This window comes from Apaloderma vittatum, unplaced genomic scaffold, assembly GCF_000703405.1.
Source record: "Apaloderma vittatum isolate BGI_N311 unplaced genomic scaffold, ASM70340v1 scaffold19710, whole genome shotgun sequence".
Taxonomy (NCBI): Eukaryota; Metazoa; Chordata; class Aves; order Trogoniformes; family Trogonidae; genus Apaloderma; species Apaloderma vittatum.
Genome location: NW_009695255.1, coordinates 15,475 through 32,860, shown reverse-complemented (window position 1 = coordinate 32,860; position 17,386 = coordinate 15,475). Strand labels below are relative to the sequence as shown.

Here is a 17,386-nt window from a genome sequence, read left to right as displayed (position 1 = left end):
GTTGTGCCAGTTGCTGGCATCTCAGTTGCTTAGTAAAGTCTGCCTGAAGCCTGATGTCTAAGGTGTTACCCTTTGAGTTAGGGAGATGTAGCTCTTTGATTATGTTACCAAGTAAGCTTTAGGTGAGCCAGTATCACTTGAAAGAAATGTAGCTGCATTTGCAGAGCTTGTTAGTGCTGAACTATTTCAGGTAGTGCTTTGCTGACCTGTGTTGATACAGACATTTGCCCTGAGAGAAGCAGTTGTTCCTACCCAGTCTGTGTTGACCATGTGGAGGTACTGGCAGTAGTTTCTAAAAGGTTTTCCTTGCCCTCCCTTTTCAGTGGCACATTGCGCATCTTCCCGACAAATCATCTCGCACTGGAAGAATTGCACGAGGCATGACTGTCCTGTATGCTTGCCTCTCAAAAATGCTGGGGACAAAAGAAATCAACAATGTAAGTCTACTGGGAGTTCTGTGCGTTGGATAAACCATAAAATGCATGTTGGGAGTTAAATTGTCTTTCACCCAGGTAGTAAGGGTCATTCTCTTGAACGTAGGAACGTTTAATGTGATTTTTGTCACGGTGCTCTCGCCCAAATGACTGGCTTTTCATTACCACCTCTTCCAGCTGCCCAGGTTCTGGAGACAAATACGCACACACATACACAAAGGATTGTGTCATTTCAGCCCTGATGATGCTTGACTCTGTTTTCATCCCTTGTTTGCATCAGATGTTTCTTTCCCCTTCTCTTTGTCCCTCTTGGTTTTCTTGCCAAAATCTTTGGCAAGATTTCTGTCATTGCATTACTTGTATATATTTTTTTTTTCCTTAATGTTTACTTTAGGCTCTTCTGATTACTCAAGTGAGGTATTTCTTGGTTTAAGAAGACTTTTTTTAAAAAAAAAAAAAAGGCATTGCCATAGTTGCTGAAGAGCTGTAGATACCCTTCTGCCTCTAGCCTCTGTGACATGGTGTGCCTCTGTTTTCAGTTTGAAGCAAACAGATATGTCCTAAATACTTAGAGTGGGATTTCCCTTGGCCATTCAGAGGGAAAACAGCTCGTTGTTGGAATGCCTGCTTGGGACAAAATTTGTCTCCCTGTTTCGTGACAGGTTTTCCAGACCTGACCTCTTCCCTGCATGTTCCTAGAAGGAGATGTTTTAGTTCCAAATGGCCAGCACACCCTTTATGTTCTTTTTCTGTTCTTGTGGGCCTCTTTGGCCACCTCCTACTGTCCTTATTGACTTGTGGTGTCTCTTCCAGCGCTGCTGGGCGGAGCTGCGGTAGGACTTGCTAATACTGGCTCCGTGGGCGTGGGGCAGCAGACAACGCCCAGCATAAACACTACCAGTCAGATAGACCCCAGCTCCATCGAGAGAGCCTACGCAGCCCTTGGACTGACCTATCAAGGGAACCAGATGCAGACACAGCCCCAGGCTCAGGTGAAGAGTCAGCAACAAGGACAGTCACAACAGGGTCTGCGCCCTATGAATCCTATGAGTAAGTTTACCTGTTAAAGTACAAACTGCAAGCAGCTTTCCCATGCTATGCGTAATGTAAACTTTTTTAACCTACTAGCTTAATACTGCTAGTTAACTTGGAAAAGGTCTGGATCTGCAGTATTTTAGACTTGAGAGAGCAAGCTACTCAGTGGAATAGGAACAGTAGAGGGCCCAGATGCCTTCTGTTGAAAAACAAGTTTTCTGGGGAAGAATATTCTTTTTGGAAAATGATTTTTTTTTTTTCTTTTTTTGTCTCAGAACCTGTTTTATTTAATGTTGTTTTGATGCAACCTTTAAACCATCACGTCTAATTTGATAGGTTGAGATTTCATCACAGAAGATTTCTCACCCCCAGCTCTTTGAGTTGCTTAAGTAGAGGTCGCTTTGGTTTTTTATTTTTTTAATGGAAAAGAGGAAAGATGAGTTGGTAGATATGTATTGTAAGTTTGCATGCGATTGCAGAGCTCCTTCCTATGTGCTCCATGATAAGCTGTGTGTGCATAGGAATTTCATGAGGAAGGACCTGAGAGGTTGCAGAGGAAAGCAACAGTTGGTTGCAGGATGCAGTTTATGCACCAAAGAATGCGCTATTCCTGAGTTACTCAAGAAAAGGATATTGGGTAGAGTAGACTTGTTAATGACATGACTCATCATCATAGGTTGCATGTGACTTGTATACTGCTAAAACTTTACCTTTCAGTGTGTTTTGGGGTTTTTTTTAAGCAGCAGGTGGGGGAAAGGTCCCAAGAGCTTAGTCTTAAAACAATTAGATTAAAATAATATGGTCTTCCTACTATACATGAGTGTTTTACAAGAAGATAAGTTTCTAGAAGCTCCAAAATGTTGTAATGAAGGCCTTGAAGAGTTGAAAGGCATGTGTCATCCATTCTTCTGAAGCAAAATAGTTTGGGGGTTTTTTTTAAACATTTATAGACATAGACTTTGGCCTGTGTATTGTTATTGGGCACTGGTAAAAAAAAATTCCAATGAGATGGGGTTGAAAAGGGTTGGAAGAGTGAAAACCTAAAGCTGAAGGTAGAAAGGACAGGCATGGAGAGTGTAGACTTTTGTTTTGTAAGTAGGGGATGATGGCTAAAGAAGGAATTACAACAGGTGAGAGAGGAATTACCAGGTCACGGCCTACGAGACGACAGGGCTAGGTTAGGAGAAACAGCAGGATTAGGTGAGGACTGCGATGTGAAAAGATGCAGTCTGAGGTAGATCATGCAAATAGTTGGTTTTGTCAGTTGAAAAGGAGAGTTGAGGAAGGGTTGACAGTTGTCTTCTACACCAGCTTGCTCTCAGATGGCGAAGGAAATTTAGGAAAGGGAAGAAGGGAGGCTGGAAACAGCTTTAAGAAAAGGCTGTTAAACACTGGGTTGTGTTATTAGAGATATATATTAGGCTTGATATATTTAGTTTCAGCAGATTTCTCCTGTACCCATTGTCTAATTTTGCTTGAAAAACAACTTCTGTAGGATTCAGGTGTCTTAAATAGATGTGAAGGTTGTTAATGGCTTTCATGCTACTCAGTTTCACTGACTGATGTGTTCAGAAGCTCCAGACAGAAATGGGCTGTGTTTTTCTTCACTATTCAAGTCTTAACTGTGGTGTGTGAAGAAAATCACATTTTTGTATGGTGTTTGAGATCTGCTGTGATTCAGAAGAGCAGATTTTGATATGTAACAAATTACTGGAGTATTTCTTGCAAAGTATTGTTAAGATTTTCCTTCTTAGTACAAACATTGGAGTTCATTGTAGGATCCTTAAGTATGGAGTGGATGAGAGGCGACCTTGTAAGATGTAGGTGGAAGCTGATGTTTTTAAGGTTTTTAAGCCTTTGTGAATATATACCTGAAGCCCTTGACTGACAAAAAATACCAGAAACCAACTCTTTCTGGGGAGGAAAAAAAAAAAGGAAAAAAAATGTTGTTAATGCTGAGTCTTTTAGTTAGGGAGGCACAGAAAAAGACTGATACATAAAGTTTGCAGCAAATTGAAATTGCTTGTTTGCTGAGGAGTTTAGGAAGATGTGCAGAGGAGGAATATGATGTGGTGCCTCACTTGGACCAGCTTTGTGGTGTCACCAGTGTTGTGCCTCAAGCTTTTTCCAAGTTTGTAAGAGGAAGAGGGTGAAGAGAGCAACAGCTGATTAAACTTCCTTGGCAAAATTCGAAGTACTTGAAAGTCTAGACCCTTGTTATTGCTGAGCAGTTATTGCTTTTGCACAGTAAATGGGTTGTTCATTTCAGAATACTTCTGTTTTCTAGGTGCAAATCCAATGGGAGTGAATGGAGGAGTAGGGGTTCAACCCCCTAATTTGCTTCCTGACTCAATGTTACATTCAACCATGAATTCTCAAAAGTAAGTTGAATTGTTCTTTGCATGCCAGTGACTTTGTTTTGATCTCATGGCACTTCTTGCATAAACAGTGGGGTAAATGCCATTGATGGCTGTCTCTCCCTTTGGATTTTGTTGCCGTTTTCCAAATCCTTGGATAGGACAGCATGTACTCTTTCACGGCCTTGTTTTGGTGTCAGTGCAGCTATTTCTGCAGAGTTTATCCATTGATTAGGGCACGGCTGAACTAGCGCTTTGTCCTAACATTATTCCAAAAGAGGCTATGACTATAAGATGACTAAGCTTGGGCTAGACTTTTGCCCTCAATTCTTGCTCTGTTTTTGCAGCCCCATGATGAGTGAAAGCGCCAACGTTGCCAGTTTGGGAGCTATGCCAACAGCTCAACCATCCAATACCGGAATTCGAAAACAGTGGCATGAAGACATTACTCAGGATCTCCGAAACCATCTTGTTCATAAATTGTGAGTAGCTAATATCAAAATTGCTTCCTGTTAAGCGACTTGCTGCCCCTGAGGTATGTCTATGGGACATGAGGAAGCTTGGCTTCTAAAACTAGGGGACAAGGAGTGAGTTTTCTCAGAGTCTGTGAGAAGGGAGAGCAAAAGCTCAAAAGATGGAGCTGCATCTGCTGGTTTGGGGCTGTTTTATTGGAAATGTCCCACTGTGTATTCAAGCCATCTACACAGAGTGATGTCCCCTGAGCAGCTGGGGACAGTCTCTTAGAAGATTGCCTCACTGCTTTGTGTTCAGATCACTGGGGTCAGCACTGATATCTGTGTCTGGGGACATCCTAACCACTCATGTGCTTTTTTTTTCTTGTTTCTTTCAGAGTCCAAGCCATATTTCCTACTCCCGACCCTGCAGCACTGAAGGATCGGCGTATGGAGAATCTGGTGGCATACGCTCGGAAAGTTGAAGGGGATATGTATGAATCAGCAAATAGCAGGGTGAGGTACCATCCTCTGTCATCCAACTGTGTGCATCTCTACCATGATCCCATGGTGGTTGGGGAGGAAGAGGAGAGAGAGCACAAATGAGAGTCCCAGGCTGAGGAGGCGTGTGTTCAGGGACTGCAGGATGGCAGCTAGGAACCAGCCCCCTGCAGGCTTCTGCCTGGGCATGTCAGGGGTAAGGGTGGTGCCTGTCAGAGTGTGCTGTGCCTGAGGCTTCTTGGTGTTCCCTGGAGGCAGCATAAAGCTCTTTACTGTGATTTGCTCAAAGAAGTGAGAGAATTGTCCAGCGTTGGCCTATTGGTTGCCAATAGTGCCCCCTTTTTGCCCCCCTATCTGCCCACCACCCCTGCAAAGGGAGAGCCGTCCCCAGTCAAGTCAGTATGTCTGTAGAGGCTGTTTTCCAAGCTTGGACCACTGGGACCCGTTGCCTTTACTTAAAATGTGTGTCATCTCCTTTTCCTGACTTGTAATCCTCCTCAACAGGCAGAGTACTATCATTTGCTAGCGGAGAAGATCTATAAGATTCAGAAGGAGCTGGAGGAGAAGCGAAGAACCAGGCTGCAGAAGCAAAACATGATCCCAAATGCTCCGGGCATGCCACAGGCTCCCATGAATCAAGGCCCCAACATGGGGCAGCCACAGCCAGGGATGTCTGCAAGTAAGAACAGTTGCATTACTGAGTAGCAGTTTGCTGTCATTTGGGTAGGCTAGTAACCCGTTTTACCCTTCTTGTTTCCCAGGTACCTGACTTGCTCAAAGTTGAACAAAACTTTCTTCTCTTTTTTGAGAAGTACTTGAAAATTCTTGGCTTATGTGTTAATTAATGACCATAAGTTTTCTAAAAACGTTTAATCTTCTGATTAAATATTGTAAACCTTTACACTTGCTTTAAGGGTGGAGAGAATAAAGATGAAGTTGCATCCTTGCTCTTGTAGAACTTCAGTATCATTAGGTTCATTTCTAGAAGTAATTGATTTAAAGATAACTTCAATTACCGTAAGAGAAATATATTTTCATATTTAGCTGTGTATGTTTAAAATGATCATCGCTATTACTATTGCTAAGCAGAAAGTATGATGTTTGGAGTACTTACGTATTCATGCATTTGAAACTTTTGATTGTACTTGTTCTGTGCCACATTTGGTTTTTTCAGACAAATGGCCTTCCCAGCATGCAATGAAAACTATAGATTTCACTTTTTTCCCTGTGCAGATGTCTTCTGCTTCACAGCAGTTCTCTTACTTAAATAGACCTTCCTCCTGCTAGAGATTTATTATTATAATTATAATTACTAATGATGATAATGATGATGATAAGGGTATATTCCTTGTTAACCATGCTTTTGTATATTACAATAAAATTTACTTTGGAGAGGACTAAATGATCAAAACTATCATGCTGTTAAAGTACATTAGGAAGGGATAAAGCACTGTAGGCTGTCAGGTACTTAGTATATTTTTATTTAGGTAATCGATAAAGACAGGTAACAAATTACAGTGGGTGCTGTTTCTGGTTCAAAAGTAGAGAGGCATCTGCGGATACTGTAATCTTGTATTTCCAGTTAAGTCCTGTAAATAATTGAAATATGATATTTTAAGATGTACATTTCAAAATAAAATATGCATCTTATACTCTAATTTAACTGTAAAAGAGAAGTAGTTTTTTTTTTAACTCTCTGAGCCACAGTCTCCTTCAAGATTACCCTTTTTTTTTTTTAATCTGTGGACTGACAGCTCTGGAGACTGAAGTAGTCTTTCTTAAAGCTAAGTGCATTGGTTCTGCAAACATACTTTCAAGAGCACTGTCCTTCCTACCCATATGACTCTCTCCTAAGAGCTTCCTTCTCAGAAGAAAAAAGATTTTTCTTCCTGATTCTTTGTCTCACATGTTCTTAGATACTTTACAGTTAAGAGCTCTTAAGACACCTCAAAGAAGCAGATGTTCAGCTGCCAGTGACACTGTAATGAGTTGTCTAAGAAGATAGGGTCAAAATTTGAATTAGTCAACTGACGAGACAAAATAACTTTTTTTTTCTTAACACTGTGGAAAGATCCAGTAGCTCCAGGCACTGAATAATCTTAATCTGAGTTTCTTCTGCTTAAATTTGATTGTGTCTTGGTAAATTCAGTTCTGGGTCTTGTTACACTTGAAGTCAGAACAGGATTTACAGAGATTCATTACTAAGATCTGAGATTCTTAAAGGCAATACTGTGACTTCATTTGCTGTAACTTCTGTAGAAAGTTGATCTTGAGCAGTAAAATGACACTTTTGGTCTATGGTATTGTGTATTTAGTAGTTTTCAGACTTCAGAGTTCTGATAAATATTCTCTTGAACTATATAGTTTCGATAGTGTTTTAAATCTAGAGGTGCAGTAATGCTGTAGAGTGGTCTGTAGAAGTTCTTTCGTGTTCATGAGCTGCTGTGTTTGTTGTTGTACCTTGATAACATACTTCACATTTGTCCTCAATTTCTGAAAGCTGGCTCTAAGTCAGAGGATATTTCTGTCAGTTGAGTATGCTTGTATTTTCAAGGAAGTTTTTGGTTTTGCTTCACGCCTTGAGGACTCTTCAATATTATTTAGAGTTACTCGGCTGTGTCTGTACATACAAGATGTTTTTACACATGGGTTTTAGTGTGTAATTCTTACTTAAAATATTCAGTGGATGAAACCTGGTGATCTTCTAAATGTCATAATCTTATTCTAATACCTATTTTTTTCTAGATGGTCCTCTTCCTGATCCAACCCTGATACGTGCCAATGTGCCAAACCAGATGATGAATCGCATGCAGACACAGCCAGGTAAATATTTTGAAGAAAATTCACTACTGTGATTTTTTTGAAGGAATCTGGGAATTGGGCAGCTCTTGCTGAAGTGTCATAGCCCTTGTTTCACCTGCAGTTTTCCATTTGATTAAGAAAATAGCTAGTTATATTGTGTAATAGTTACCTACATATACATTATTTGTAAATAAAACCAAAAACCATATCTGTAACAGCATTTAATGATCTTGTGAATTTAAGAGATGCTTGTTATTAGTGGCTGTATTGTGAAGCTGTATCAAAGCTTGGACATTTTATATTTAACATATTATTCCATGTAACTGGTTGATAGAAGGAAATACTTCCTTTATAGTATTGCATGCTTGAGAACTGGTTGCTAGAAAACAAAATTAGGGAGAAACTGACTTTATTTCTTCTATAAATGTTGAGTGGGGCCCAAAGGAGAGTTCAGGCCTTTGTTCATAAATGTTGTTTTTGGCACAAACGCACAGGAATGAATCAATTTGGCCAGATGAACATGCAGCTGTCACCGATGGGACCCCGGCAAACCTCTCCTCTTCAGCACCCTGGACAGCTAAGCCAGGCCGGGGCCATGAACCAGGTCAGTGTGTGGCTCCTCTGTGGCTTTTGAGCTCATGGGTTTGGTTCTGCTGGCAGTGGTTTCCCTGAAATAAAAGAGGGGTTTCTAAAAAAAAAAAAAATAATCAAGCTTTATTTCTTCATTCTCTTCAGCCTTTGCTTCCTCCTTTTTTATCCCCACTGAAAGATTTGTCTGGTCTATGGTAAGCCTTTTAGATCTTGGTGGTTAAAAAAAAAAAAAAGCCCAAATATGAATTTTAAGTGACTTTTTGTTCTGTTGCATCCTTAAAACAAGGAATAAAAATCAATTATAAGTCATGGTCCAAATTGGAAATGAATATCCTTTTCCTTAGCTTACGTGGCAAATCGTCATAAGTTCTGTGTTTTGAGAGGCGCTATAAGCAGGCTTTCCGTATTGTATCCTACAGAGACGTGGCAAGCATCAATTTCTGCAACAAGATAAAAGTGGTTTTTTGGTCAAATGTTACGGAGCTGCATGTGCATCGTGTGAAATTAGTTCCTTTCTTTTCCAACAGATGGGATTTCCTTCACGCATGCAGCAGCCAGGAGTTGGCCAACCTTCTGGTCAGAATCAGTTTCTACAACAGACCCAGTTCCCTGCTTCTTCCCCAGGAATGAACACAGCGAGCATGCCGATGACTCAGCCTGGCAGTCAGACACCAGTTTCTCAAGTAAGTTTCTGATTTCTGGAACTGGTATCAGTGGGCTCTGTCATATACTGGTTTCACTGTTCAGTTTGTAGTTAATAGAGAACAACTTGTTTTCTCAAGATGCTCTTGGAATTACAGTCAACTGAAGTAGTTTATTGAGAGGTTGCATTTTCCCAGTGTACACTGGGAATAGCAGGAGTGAAAAGTTGTTGGCTTGTCCTCAGGCTTCAGTTTAAGTGTGGCAGAGCAATTTTAAGTTTATTATCAAGCAAAGAAGAAATTGTTACTTAGCATGCAGTAGTTCGGAATTTCTTGCTCAACAGTGAAGTGGCAGAGCCTGAGAGATTAAGAGATGGTGGAATAAATAATAAAAAGGCACGTCTGTCCAGGACCAATGTGTGTTGCTAGCTTTGGGGGATAGAAGGGTTATTACTACTAAAGATCTGAACTTGTAGTTTAGCAGTTTCCTTTCTGTCCTTTCCCTCTCCCTTTTCAGCAAGAACCTTTCAGGCCAGGAAGAAGTAGGGAACGTCAGTTTGCTTCTCGTTGATGCTTCTTCCTAGTTTGCAGGCAAGATTATTGTGGAGTGAGAGCTTTTTTCCTTGACCAATACAGTATTTTTTTTTTTTTTTGTAATCCTGTAATGGTACAGTTACAGCTGTACTTATTTCTGGCGAAAAATTCAGTTTCTAGTCTTGAGGGTGGGGGCATGGGTACACTATGTGTATTTGAATGCAATTTTTCACTGTGAGGTATTGTCCCGTGTTCAGGATGTACAAATCCGCAGTTTTAGAAAGAAATGATTTGTGGACTGGGAGTGTAGGTGTGCCATTCTTTAAATATATCGACAAGTATAAGTTAGTCTATTGAAACTTCTCTTTTAGAGCTGAATAAATTATAAAACATGTGGAACAAAATAAATCAGATAGGCCATTTCTTCTTTTGAAAGAGAGTTTAAAAAAAACTAAGGAGAAAGTTTTTGTCACATTTTTAAAAATATGCCAGTAACTGTGGGAAGGCAGCCATTTGACAGTCATTTCTCTCACTTTACTCTCTCAAGTGATTGCAAGCGCGTGCTTGGTTTTCCCACAGGCACAAATGACCAGCGCTTCCTGTCCTGTGAATTCTCCTGCAATGGCTCCGGGTTCTCAAGGGAGCCATATTCACTGCCCGCCTCTTCCACAGCCTCCCATGCACCGAAATTCCCCCTCTCCAGTACCCAGCCGAACCCCGACACCTCACCACACCCCTCCAGGCTTGGGATCGCAGCAACAGCACCGCCCCCCCCTGCCACTACTGCCCCCACACCTACTCCTCAGGCAATGCCACCTGGACCACAGGCACAAACTATGCACCCCCCGCAAAGGCAGACTCCGACACCTCCCCAGACACAGCTGCCTCCACAAGTCCAGCCTCCGGTTCCAGTTACCCCTTCTGCAGAGCAGCAGCAGCAGCCCTTGTCTCAGCAGAGCACGACCGCGTCCGTTCCCACACCAACGGCGCCGCTGCAGCCTCAGCACCCCACGACACCTGTAAGGAAATACTTTAGTTGTGCTTTCCCTGCAAATGTCCTAAGTGTAAGGCTTAATTTTCAGCTGGTCTTTTACTTTGTGTGAATCTATAATAATGGAGGTAGCTCCTAGCATGGTTAATATAATTTTTTTTTTTTTTGCATTTGAGAAGTAACCTTTTTTTTTCCATCGAGTCAGGTCTATAGATTGTCTGCTGATTTTCAGTAAATGGAGTTGTGCAGCAATATCTTCTTCAGGTGGAGCATGACTAGAATGCATTTAAACTTCATGGAAAACACAGTATAGGTAAAAGGATGATTGGAGAAAGGAAAACAAGTTCATTAGAAGCCTGTTTGTAATGTGTGGGTTTTTTTCCTCAGCTTTCACAGCCAGCTGTGAGCATTGATGGGCAGGTATCCAACCCCCCATCCACCAGCAGCACAGAGGTGAACTCTCAGCAGACTGTTCCAGAGCAGCAACAGCCACCCTTGCAGGAAGTGAAAATGGATATTAAAACTGATGAGGGGGAATCAGAACAGACAGAGCTGCAAATGGAGGAGAAACCTGAGGTGAGATTGTTGGCCAGTCATTGGGTAGAATGTTTAGTGCTTCTAGATGCTTTCTGTCTCCATGGAAGCCATTTCTTCCAGCATTATTTGAGAGCTGTGGGTGCTACCTTCTGCCACCATTTTGATTGTTGTCTGCTTCCTAAAGAAGGGTTTCTGGTTTTGGGAGTTCCTTTTTTGATGAAATGATGCTAGAAGCCAGTGGGCACGGGAAGGCTCATGATAATGTGGTTGCAGCTCTGAGTGGTTTTGGTAAATGCCAGTATAAGGAGGCACTGGGGTCAGTCCTTCAGATGTTGTTGGCAGCTGGTAAATATTAGAATATTAGATATTAGGATGGAAGGAAGCAGCCTCAAGAGGTTTAGATTAGATGTTAGGAATAATTTCTTCTCTGGGAAGGGTTACCAAGCACTAGAACAGGCTGCCCAGGGATGTGGTTAAGTCACCATCCTTGGACATTATTTGAAAGACCTGTAGATGTGGTGCTTAGGGACATGGTCTAGTGGTGGACTTGACAGTGATAGGTTTACACTTGGGCTTGATGATCTTTAAAGGTTTTTTCCAGCACGAATCACAGAATGTCAGGGGGTGGAAGGGACCTCAAAAGATCATCTAGTCCAGCCCCCCTGCCAGAGCAGGATCACCTACAGTAGATCACACAGGAACGCGTCCAGGAGGGTTTTGAATGTCTCCAAAGAAGGAGACTCCATAACCTCCCTGGGCAGCCTGTTCCAGTGCTCTGTCACCCTCACTGTGAAAAAGTTTTTCCTAATATTTTGGTGGAACCTGCTATGTTACAGTTTGAACCAATTGCCCCTTGTCCTGTCATTGGACATCACTGAAAAGAGCCTGGCTCCATCCTCCTGACACTCCTCCTTGACATATTTATAAACATTAATGAGGTCACCCTATGATTCTATGATTGTATGCGAACATGATGGGCTGCTTTGCTGGGCTCTGACAGCTTGTCACTCAGGCATTGCTACTGCCACGATGTTTAAAGATGCCTTTTAACACATCTGCTCAAGTCCTAGCAAGTTCTAGCTAGTTGGATACCCTTAAGCCTAGGGAAGAGTGATGGCCAGGATGACAGATAGGTTTAAAGAACAGAAATATGGATGGGTGACTCCACAGGAGACTAAGTGACAGGCTTCAAATTATTTTCTAGGTTAAAGTAGAACCGATTGTGGAGGAATGTAAACCAGACCCAATGGAGCAAGAAGAGAAGAAACCTGAAGTGAAGAGTGAAGTACCAGAGGGAGAAGAAAGACCTACAACTCCAGCTACTCAGTCTTCTCCAGCAGCTGGGCAGTCTAAGAAAAAAAGTAAGCAGGAACAGTGTTTTAAATGAAATTCACTGCATCTCACTAGAGAAGTCTTTTGACGGGGCGGGAACTGAGCTTTTTCTTCATTGATACTCAGTAGGCTTGTGTGGATTGTTCTTTGTGGCTTTTGGACAAAAACATCTAATAATATATGTGCTTGTAATTGGCTTTGGGCAAGGTCTTTAAGACATGAACTCATATTAAAACGATCAATAAAATAGAAATTTGAAATACTTCTCTGTTAGAGATTTTCTAGGCAATTTTTTTTTTGGGACCTCCGAGAGGGGCCATATCTGGTTCTATTCAAACGTAACAGCGTCTTCCTGTGATAAAAGCAAGATTCTGCTTAATATTTTGTCCATCTCCTTGTGTCTGGGTGCTCATTTTAATATCCTCCTTAGAACTCAGTGTTGCAGAGGTTAAACAAGCCACGCTAAGTACCTTAAACTCATGGTCTGTAGTCTTTTTAGACAGACCTCACATTTTCCAGTAGGTTTCTTCCTTAAAGCCGTTTCTGCCGTCTTTCTAATGTTGATTGTTTTTCAAAGTTTTCAAACCAGAAGAGTTGCGGCAGGCGCTTATGCCAACACTAGAGGCACTTTACCGTCAGGATCCAGAGTCTCTTCCATTTCGACAGCCTGTGGATCCCCAACTACTGGGAATTCCTGTGAGTGTCTTACCGAGATACTTTCCTGGCTTTAATTCTAAATGTACTATATTATGACATGCACAGCTTTTGGAGAACAACTTAAGTCTGTCTCGTTAGCATTTTCATACCGACGCATTTCAAGAGGTTGAGTTTAGGCAGTGGAACGTACAATGAACGTCTCACTTAGGGAAGTTTGTTTCTTTCAGAAGTTTGGTTCTCTGTTCCTTTTGATGAAGTGGTTACCAACAGATCCCCAGTGCTCTGCAGGATTTTTATGGATGTTGCTTTATGGAGCAATGTTTACGTTGCTGAATGCTATAGGTGTTTCTCATAGTAAACAAAATTTAACTGGATATGTAGAAAATTAAGCATATCAAGACCAGTTGAAAAAACATACACCAATCAATGTTTATTAATCTGTTACAAGCAAGAAAGAGACTATCCAAGTTACAGATTTTAAGTAGAATTTTCTATTTATTTTAGAATTGTCTTCAGAAAACAGTACTACCCTTCAGGGATCTGTATTTTAAATTCCCTAGATTGACCACACAAGTTTGTTACTTTTACACAAATGTGTATATGTAGAAGTCCTACTTAGATGCTTCGGGCAAGATTTTTTACCTGAAAGATTTTGTTTGCTTTTGGTTTTTGTATTGCTCGCTGTATTATAAGTGGGCATAAATATGCTAATATTCTTTAACAAGGTCTCAACTGGCTGTTGTATTCTGAGGACTTTTGTAGGAGAAGTCATCCCATAATTGATGAGGTGGATTGGAAAATCGTATTCTTTAGCGGACACATGGTGTCTTTTTATCATCTAATAAAGTTATTTCTTTGTTTGTTAAGTTGTCTGGCCTACTAAAAACAGTTGCTTTCTGTTAATACTCTTGTGTATATCCTCACACCGCAGTGGCTGCACAAGCATTGCTATTTCCTACTCTTTGTAATAATTGTTTTGCTGACTAAAATTAGAGTGGCTTTATTTCATCTGGAGGGGAAGAGCAACAGAGCCTGAGAAATAAAGGAGTAATGAAAAGAAGGTACTGGGGAGTGATACAGTATTACTTGATGTACTTCAGAGGAATTTATGTGCTGAGAGTGCACATGCTGTTGTGACACAGCATAATCCCGTACTGGTCTTTTGATATGCTTTGTATTCTTGCAGGATTATTTTGACATAGTGAAGAACCCCATGGACCTTTCTACCATCAAGAGGAAGCTCGACACAGGACAGTATCAGGAACCGTGGCAATATGTAGATGACATCTGGCTCATGTTCAATAATGCCTGGCTGTATAACCGCAAAACATCCCGGGTATACAAGTACTGCTCCAAACTGGCAGAGGTGTTTGAGCAAGAAATCGACCCAGTTATGCAGAGCCTTGGTTACTGCTGTGGAAGAAAGGTAAGAAAAGAAGTATTTTTAGTCTGCTGCTTGCTTTCTGGTATCAAAGGGGGAATCATACAGGAGTTGCAGTTGTTAGTAGTTATTGTTTGTTAAAAGTTTTGAGACTTTACCAGGATTTAACAATCCTGAGCGATGTGATTTTTCAGGTTTTTATGGATCTTCTAATTATATCTAGTGCTAAAATCATCTGTTTGTATATAAGACCTTGAGGAGAAAAAAGTCAGTAGCTGAAGGCTTATTTTTGAATAGGGCAGACTCGTTTGCTATTGCAATTTAAACAGATGTGGTTTTGTTACTGCAGAAGTGCTCTCTTTCGCTGTATCGCAAGACTGTGTTTCCATTGTCTTGGCTTGATGTGCTTTCCACCTTTGGAGAAGAGCTAACTTGAGAATAGCACCCCAGTGAACACTTTCCATGACTAGCGCTCCATCCACTCGCTGCGCTGCGAGATCTGGGTGCAGGATAAGGGGGAGGCAATCGCTGTCTGGGTCACACTTGCTTCCTGTGGAGAGCAAGTGAAAACGTGTGTGAGTGCTAAGGTGATCTGTTCCTCTTTGCAGTTGGAGTTCTCGCCACAGACTTTGTGTTGCTATGGCAAACAGCTATGCACAATCCCTCGAGATGCCACTTACTACAGTTACCAGAACAGGTAAGGGAAGCTCTCTTGGTGCGGTTTTGTGCATGTTGCAATCAATCTGTTAAAGGCGTGCATGTGTTTACATATATACCCTCTTTGTATGTGTATTCCTTTGTGTTTTAAGATAAAAACGTGCTGGAAGTGCCCTTAAATAGTTTACCTTGTGTGTTAATGACTTCTTTCTGCAAAAGTTCACTGCAACCGTTGCTCTTCCTCTTTTGCTTGGAGAAACGCGGTATTTTAATAGATTTTTATCCTGCAGTTAATTAAACCTTCAGTTATCTACAAATCATGTATACAAGTCTATTGTTCTTGCTTCCTGCTATGCAGCAGTGTTTTTCATGCAGAACACTGAGTAAAGCGTGCAGCAGGTATATTAATGGTCGTAATACATATTATACTTGACAAGTCTTTGTTTTTCTCCTGATTTTAACACTGAAGAGTGAGCTTATTTTTGCAATATGCATCTTTGTTGGAAGGGTTGTGTATTCAGATCTTCAGGAGAATGATGCGTGCTTTTTCTCCTGGAGTTTCCTTAAGGGAGTTGGCTTGCAGTAGCTGTGAGCAGCTCCATAAAGTGCTGTCACTTTGACAGCTTTCTTTAATAATTTTGGGCTTTTTTTTTTTTACTCGGGGTTTCTTAAAGCCTGTTTGACTTCTGAAAGAATGTTTCTTGCTAGGCAGTTCTTTGTCAATTGAGGAAGCGAAGCAGGACAATACATACTTTAATGCTCCTACATCCCCTGGCCTGCCACCAGAACATGTGTTAGAGCAGAACACTGGTTACCTCCCAAACTATGTTACCTCCATCAGTTTAGTTCCTGCTCTCAATTCTTTCCAACACATTAAACAAACAAACAAAACATGTTAACCAACCAAACAAAAAACCTCAAAACAGAACAACAAAAGCACCTAAGGCTTTTAACTGAAAGCCAAGACAATTTTGCAAGAATTGTAGTTTTCTTAAGCACCTGATCAGGTGGAGGCAGCCAAAGAGCTACAGGAGTTATCTTAACCTTCCTGGGCTTCATGAAGGCTTATAGCAGTGAACAGAGGTTTTTAGGAGTGAAGAAGTAGAAAATAAGCTTGCAGTATCCCATAATAACTATTGTAGTTATATGTCGCCTGTGTGCACTCTAACAGGTGTGTACATGTGATTTGTAAATCATGTTCTAAACTCACATGCATATATGTATGTAGACCGAAGTACGATTCCAGAAGCACTGTTCTCTGCATTATCTCACGTGAAAACTGGGAGAAGGGGGTTAAGACCTGTCTTTTTAGCCTCACAGCTGCTATAGTGTTGGTTGGTTTGGCTTTATAATAAACTTGTTTGATTTTTCTTTTTTTTTCTTTTTATTTTTGGATGTCTTGTGCACTCAGTTAACATGCCTTAGTAATGGAGAGGCCACAGTTTTAGAACATTTTTGAGGGCTGGGGTAGAATCTTGAATTAATTACTATTATAATCCAGTGTAAATGAAATATTTCTCTGTAATGCTTGCTGTATTGATGCCTAGGCTGTTCTGCAGTCAAACTGGGCCATGGCAGAATCATCTCCATGTGGAGCATTGTGTGTAGTTAGGTATTTAGTTAACATAGTTTGACATGTTAACGTGACATTTCTGTAATTAATGTCTGTAAGATTTTTGAGGGCAGATTTTATTGCTCTTGAAGCTTCTGATGCTTAGTTTTCCCTTTCAACTGGGAGGGAATCCCATGGCCTTTCAGCATTTATACATTTAGGATGGAAGACCGTCCCTCTTCCATTGATCTCCTGCAGATCCTCCTGCTGCTGGAACTGCTGTGCTGATGAACAAGTCAGAGCAGCAGTTCTTCCTTCCTTCTGCTCTTTTCCCTTTCTCATTTTAATTCTTTGCTGTGCGTGGCATGGATTATTAAAATGAAGAGGGTATGGGTATGCTGAAATGGAATAGTCTTGTTTAATTTGCTTTAATCATTTGCTGCTTGTGAACCCATTTGAGAGATTTGATGCTAATCTGTGCTTTGCCTTGGCTTTCTGCTTTGTGTTGTCTCGTCCTGCTTCTATGTTTTTGTTTTTGTCTTGCAACCCCCCATTTCTTTGTTTGTTCTTGTGTGTGTTTTTTTATTTCTCCTTCATGCTTGTCATTGTCTGCACTTGGCTTTGATTGCGCAAAAAAACCAAACCAAAAAAAACCCAAATGAACCAAACACAATGTGGGGCCTATAAATCCGCATCATTGAATATCCTTGTCGCCGTTGATGACCTGCTCTCTGCTCCTGTCCCTTCCTTGGCCTGCTGTGATTGGTGGCTCCGTTGCTTGACTTGGGCTGTGTTGTGTGGACGGAGCAGTTCACCCAAATATGGCCTTCTTGCTGACAGGTATCATTTCTGTGAGAAGTGCTTCAACGAAATCCAAGGGGAGAGCGTTTCTCTGGGAGATGATCCATCACAACCTCAAACGTGAGTTATTT

The 17,386-nt window shown here is 41.2% G+C and overlaps 1 protein-coding gene across 1 annotated transcript in view; it reads left to right on the top strand.

The window, feature by feature from the left end:
- Positions 1-323: 323 nt before the first annotated feature.
- The window catches only part of LOC104274984 (histone acetyltransferase p300-like), a gene marked incomplete at both ends in the record, with an annotated part of 32,533 nt that continues 15,470 nt past the window's right edge, over positions 324-17,386 (top strand). The window contains 17 exon segments of the mRNA XM_009870799.1: positions 324-437; positions 1,248-1,484; positions 3,757-3,850; positions 4,174-4,308; positions 4,677-4,794; positions 5,284-5,458; positions 7,525-7,602; positions 8,076-8,185; positions 8,700-8,855; positions 9,927-10,115; positions 10,118-10,366; positions 10,726-10,914; positions 12,080-12,236; positions 12,785-12,903; positions 14,051-14,290; positions 14,854-14,942; positions 17,295-17,375. Coding sequence (XP_009869101.1) covers positions 324-437; positions 1,248-1,484; positions 3,757-3,850; positions 4,174-4,308; positions 4,677-4,794; positions 5,284-5,458; positions 7,525-7,602; positions 8,076-8,185; positions 8,700-8,855; positions 9,927-10,115; positions 10,118-10,366; positions 10,726-10,914; positions 12,080-12,236; positions 12,785-12,903; positions 14,051-14,290; positions 14,854-14,942; positions 17,295-17,375 — 2,530 coding nt within the window.